The following is a 6000-nucleotide window of genomic DNA, read 5'->3' on the forward strand; positions in this document are numbered from 1 at the left end:
CCCGGGGCTTCCTTGGTGGCACAGTGGTTAAGAATCCACCTGGCAGGGCATGGGACGCGGGTTCGAGCCATGGTCCGGGAGGATCCCACATGCCACGGAGCAACTAAGACCGTGTGCCACAACTACTGAAGCCTGCGCACCTAGAGCCTGCGTGCCACAACTACTGAAGCCTGTGCACCTAGAGCCTGTGCTCTGCAACAAGAGAAGCCGCTGCAATGAGAAGCCCACGAAGCCCGCGCACTGCAGCGAAGAGTAGCCCCCGCTCGCCGCAACTAGAGAAAGCACGGGCGCAGCACCAAAGACCCAGTGCAGCCAAAAATAAATAAATTTTTAAAAAATTTAAAAAAATTTTAAAAATAAAATAAAATAAAATACCAGCCTTGACCATTCATTAGTATTTAAGAACTGGCACATTTCTCTTTACTTAATTTTGGGAAAAGACTAACAGTCAATGTTACCAAATGCTCATAATGGTGTTCCTTCTATTAAAATACCCTTAGTAACCATTTTCTCTTTAATGAGTAGGAAACATGAATATAAACTGCACTAACTGCCACAAAAGCATGGCTCACAGTGGGAAGGACACGGGCCCTTAACTTGAAATCTTTGCTTTTCTACTCACATGTACTTAGACTGTACATGTACACTCCTATGTTACCAAGTTAAAAGACAAAAGAGTGGGATTTCCCTGGTGGTCCAGTGGTAAAGAATCTACCTTGCAAGCAGGGGATGTGGGTTCGATCCCTGGTCAGGGAACTAAGATCCCACATGCTGAGGGGCAACTAAGCCCGCGCACCACAGCTACTGAGCTTGCACACCTCAACTAGAGCCCGAGTGCCACAAACTAGAGCCCAGGCGCCCTGGAGCTTGCGAGCCGCAACTAGAGAGGAGAAAAACCAGCACACCACAACTAGGGAGAAGCCTATGCGCCACAAGGAAAGATCCCACGTGCCGTGACTAAGACCCAACGCAGCCCAAAATAAATAAAATAAATAATAAATAAATCTTTAAAAAAAGGCAGAGTTAATTTCTCACCATAGAAAAGTATTCTCACAAATTGTTAAGAAAAGCACCAAGGGCTTCCCTGGTGGCGCAGTGGTTGAGAGTCCACCTGCCGATGCAGGGTATGCGGGTTCATGCCCCAGTCCGGGAAGATCCCACATGCTGCGGAGCGGCTGGGCCTGTGAGCCATGGCCGCTGAGCCTGCGCGTCTGGAGCCTGTGCTCCGCAACGGGAGAGGCCACAACAGTGAGAGGCCCGCATACCGCAAAAAAAAAAAAGAAAAGAAAAGCACCAAATATCTAGCGCAAGAATAGTTATTTCACAGACAAATGGACAAAATATAAAAAGTTTATTCTCACTAGTCATCAAAAAAGATAATTAAAAATGACCTATAGGGCTTCCCTGGTGGCGCAGTGGTTGAGAGTCCGCCTGCCGATGTGGGGGACACGGGTTAGTGCTCCGGTCCGGGAAGATCCCACATGCCGCGGAGAGGCTAGGCCCGTGAACCATGGCCGCTGAGCCTGTGCCTCCGGAGCCTGTGCTCCGCAATGGGAGAGGCCACAACAGTGAGAGGCCCGCGTACCACAAAAAAAAAAAAAAAAAAAAAAAAAAAGACCTATAACATTTTCTCACCTACCAAATTAGTAAAGATTAAAAATAAACATAATATTCATTTCTGAAGAAATACATTAAAAAAATAATAATCAGACTTTCTCCACCAGATATCAAAACAAACAAACACACAACATGGAATGATCAAGAAGAAACCTATTGACTAAAACAAAGAGACAGCTATTTTAGAAATGGATCTTATACCTTAAAAATTTAGTATGTGATAAGATATTTTAAACCAATAGGGAAAGGCTGAGCTGGTAAATAAATGATTTAGGGACAAATGGAGATCCATTTGGCAAATATATCCTTATACCACTCATATACAGAAATAAGTTCATAAACAGAGGCTTCTGGTTAAAGACAGTGGCTTAAACACATGCTTTATCATCAACGTCCTCCCGAAACCTCACCAAAATGACAGTAAAGGAATCCTAACACCTAAAACAGGAGCTGGAGGAGGCTGATCTCCAGAGAAGTTCAGAAATTTGAACACATCTCAGGATGGACGTGAAGGTGGAGCTGAAAATAGGAATGTGGCCACAGTAAGTCTGTAGAAAAAACAGGTCCTGAGACCCATTCTTGCAGGTGTGTGCTGGCTTCTCAACACAAACTAAAGAAATCATTATATTTGAATTTTCATTAAATAATACAGTCATTTGTACACCCCCCCAAAATCAGAAAAAGGATTATATACGCTAATACTTAAGTATACAAGTATGTGCCTACACACACACACACACGCACACACATGCACACACACACACACAGAAACACACTACACGTTCTGTCCTGTAACTTCCTTTCTCATTCTACATTTTGAAGATCTTTCTGGGTTGGTGCTGAGAAGCCCAGCGTTATTCTGATTCTCGGCTCTTTAAGTGTGAACTCTTCGTCGCTGGAAGTGTGTTGGATTGCCTTTACCCCCATTGTTGGGGGGAAAATAATTCAGAAAGCTAGTAACTAAATTAACATCAGAATTAACTCTAAAAATAGAGCACACAGAGGACAAACAGAAACAGAAACATAAATCCCTGTACTGGGCATGGGAAGCATCCGCAAGGAGCACACACACCTCAGACCTCCCCTGGGAAGAGGGCAGGTTCTCATGTGATGTCTCCACCACTTGGTGCAACTTCTTATGAAGCTCATCCATTTTCTGTTTTAATAGTTGTTCTTCAAAAGCATTTGCTTCTTTCCTTTTCATATAATGCCTGTCTTCATTAACTTTAGGAAAGAGAAAATATGGTTTGCATATGAAATTTAAATTCAGGTCATCAGAGGAATCCATGCAAAATCAGTAAAAGGTTATTTTTAAGACGGCAAAGTTTTTACTAGTCTTTTCCATGTGTATTAGGTTATGAGAACTGAAATATGTATTACTTTTCAGTTATAATTTTTACCTTCCCATAGCACAGTTACTTTTTTTTTTTTTTTTTTTTTTTTTTTCTTGCGTTATGCGGGCCTCTCACTGTTGTGGCCTCTCCCATTTGCGGAGCACAGGCTCCGGACGCGCAGGCTCAGTGGCCATGGCTCACGGGCCCAGCCGCTCCGCGGCATGAGCACAGTTACTTTTAAGTTTAGGGCATGTAATTTATAAAAATTTACATGATGAGCAACAAAAATAGTTGGTAATAGCACGGTATGATACTAAGCACCGCTTGTAGAACAATCACGACTGTGCAAATCATTTGAAAATGGAACAGTTTTTAAAAGATTTAAATCTCTACGTGCTTTCTAAGAAGCAATAAGAGTAAAGTGCACCGAATGGTCAGTGTCTCAAGTACACTGCTCTTGGTCCCATTTCCAGTAACTGGTTAACATAACCACATCACGTACAAATCTAACCGTCCAGCTCAGACTTTAGCATCTGTGCAAGGCACAAAAGAGTCCTCCACGAGCGTCAACTGACTGTCCTCCCAGTTGTCAACCAAAAGAGAAATAATGAATGAACAAAAAGTAGCCTACAGAGTGGGCACAGCACAAATACTTAGATGGTGTAAAAGCCCTGAGTAGGACAGAGGTTCATTTTCCTCTGAGGTCCACATTGTTACAGCAAAGCCAAGTGCTAACACTGGTGTTAACATTCAGTTTTCCCTGGGGAACAAAGCTTGATCCACTGTACAGCACAGCCATGAATAACATGGCACTTTCATCAGAGGACTCCTGAACGTCTTATTTACAGTAGTTGCAGATCTTGAAAAATTTCAACTCCAGTTCCTAACCTAATCCTTTCACAGTCCAAATAACAGACCCAAAGGTTTAGAATTGCTAGATAAAGAAGTTCAAATCCGTACAGATATTACTTGTAAGGTTAAAAATATCTACTTCGGGGCTTCCCTGGGGGCGCAGTGGTTGAGAGTCCGCCTGCTGATGCAGGGCACACGGGTTCGTGCCCCGGTCTGGGAAGATCCCACATGCTGTGGAGCGGCTGGGCCCGTGAGCCATGGCCGCTGAGCCTGCGCATCCGGAGCCTGTGCTCCGCCAACGGGAGAGGCCACAACAGTGAGAGGCCCGCGTACCACAAAAAAAAAAAAAAAAAAAAAAAAAAAAAATCTACTTCACTAAAAGCTAAGGCAACACTGGTGTGGATATCTATCTCCTTTATTGCTGTTTCAACCCCGAGTTTTGCTGTCAAAAGACACCAATTTAGCCTTTGGACAAACGTGGTTGCTACACTAGTATTAAAGAGTTTTAGGCTCCTGACAGAATGAGCTAGAGACATTTTTCTTGCAGATTCTTTCAGTATAGTCAATTATCTGCTAAAATGTAATTACTCAGAGATGAGAATTATGTTAAGTGACCTAAGATAGCTCAGACTGTAAGACTGCAAGTACCCCATTGTTCATGCTTTCTCCGTTGATTGTATTTCTGGGCTCTCAGCTCTTCAAAGGAAAACTCTGACTCTCCACGAATAAGCTTCTCCTTGCAATACATGACAACCTGCTGCACATCAGCTTTGGCTGCCACAGGTGGGTGTGCAGAATATCCTGATTTAGAAATCATGATCACCCTCTGTTCCCTAAAATGGGGAAAATACATTATTTACAACAGTGTACTGAAGCAGCTCTTGAAGGAAACTAAGTAATAGATGAATGCACTGATTGTACTTGCATATTCGACTCTTTATCACAAGCTGAAGATGTTACTCCAGAAAGTTGTAAACCCTAGAAAGACAGAAAAGAAACACAAGCACTCACTTATCTGGAAAGAATCTATCATCCAAATTACTTCACAAAACAATATGAAAACACTTGAGGGGGTCTCTGAATCATCGAGTAGATTTGTATACGTTCTTTCAAGTTACAATTAATACCTGAAGCCTAGGTTTGCATTATTACTTTTATGATAACTTTTGCAACTAGAGTCCGATAAGAAAGCGATTTAAAAATATCTGCTTGGTAGCTGAGAAGGGCACTTACTTCCCTTTGATACATAGTCCAGGAGCTGAGACACAGCACCTATGTGTAATGAGTTTAACATTCCAAATAGCTACATTAAAAAAAAAAATCATTAAAATTTTCTTCTGGTACTATTCTATGTTGAGGAGTCTCCAGTGCTAGCATTCATTCACTAGACAAGTATTTACTGAACATCTCATACGTGTCATGTCCTGGGAAGTGACTGTAAACAAGACCCAACTCTGCTGCCTAGAAACTTACAGTCAGGACAACAGGAAGCAATGAGACTGGCAAACATGAGTAGGATGTAAATTGGGATCATCTGAGTATCTGTCAAAGTTGGAAATTCATATTCTACATCAGGAATGTGCTACATTAATAAAACCTGCAGATGTGTACTACGAATGGAGGCATTTCCATGGGATTTAGCTTAAAGGAGGTCCTTAACAAACTCTGAAAGAGCAACAGTACTATGAAGAGGAAAGATGCTGGGAGGCAAGGAAAGAGCGTTTTCACATATGCTAATAAGCCATCAGGGCAGAAGAGCCAGCTCGCCCCACTGCGATGGCAGGGAAAGGTGAAGTTATTTATTGGTTGGCGGCAGAAATGGACAGACATCATCTGATGGCTTCTGTCGTTTCACTGAAATAGTATTTTTGCCAGCTCCTGAGGAAGGGGTTAGAGGTAGTCAGGTCCCCAAGTTTGAGGAGAGTAAAAAGCAGTGTAAAATCATTATAATTTGGCATTAGAGAGCAAAATGGGAAACATAAGTGATACGTAAAACATAAAAAGTGAACTGGGAGGGCTTCCCTCGTGGCGCAGTGGTTGAGGGTCCGCCTGCCGATGCAGGGGACGTGGGTTCGTGCCCCGGTCCGGGAAGATCCCACATGCCGTGGAGCGGCTGGGCCCGTGAGCCATGGCCGCTGAGCCTGCGTGTCCGGAGCCTGTGCTCCACAACGGGAGGGGCCACAGCAGTGAGGGGCCC

At 43.3% G+C, this 6000-nt stretch overlaps 1 protein-coding gene across 4 annotated transcripts in view; it reads right to left on the reverse strand.

Moving 5' to 3' along the window:
- Positions 1 to 6000, reverse strand: part of BUB1 (BUB1 mitotic checkpoint serine/threonine kinase) — a 43114-nt gene that overhangs the window by 28689 nt on the left and 8425 nt on the right. For 3 of the 4 annotated variants that reach the window (XM_007470210.1, XM_007470211.1, XM_007470209.1), the window contains 3 exons: positions 4729 to 4781; positions 4452 to 4636; positions 2690 to 2841 (listed from right to left, as the gene is read on the reverse strand). In XM_007470210.1, coding sequence (XP_007470272.1) covers positions 2690 to 2841; positions 4452 to 4636; positions 4729 to 4781 — 390 coding nt within the window. The remainder of the gene's footprint in view (positions 1 to 2689; positions 2842 to 4451; positions 4637 to 4728; positions 4782 to 6000) is intronic. The other variant, XM_007470208.1, reaches the window with a different exon arrangement.

This window comes from Lipotes vexillifer, unplaced genomic scaffold (genome assembly GCF_000442215.2).
Source record: "Lipotes vexillifer unplaced genomic scaffold, Lipotes_vexillifer_v1.1 scaffold1139, whole genome shotgun sequence".
Classification (NCBI taxonomy): Eukaryota; Metazoa; Chordata; class Mammalia; order Artiodactyla; family Lipotidae; genus Lipotes; species Lipotes vexillifer.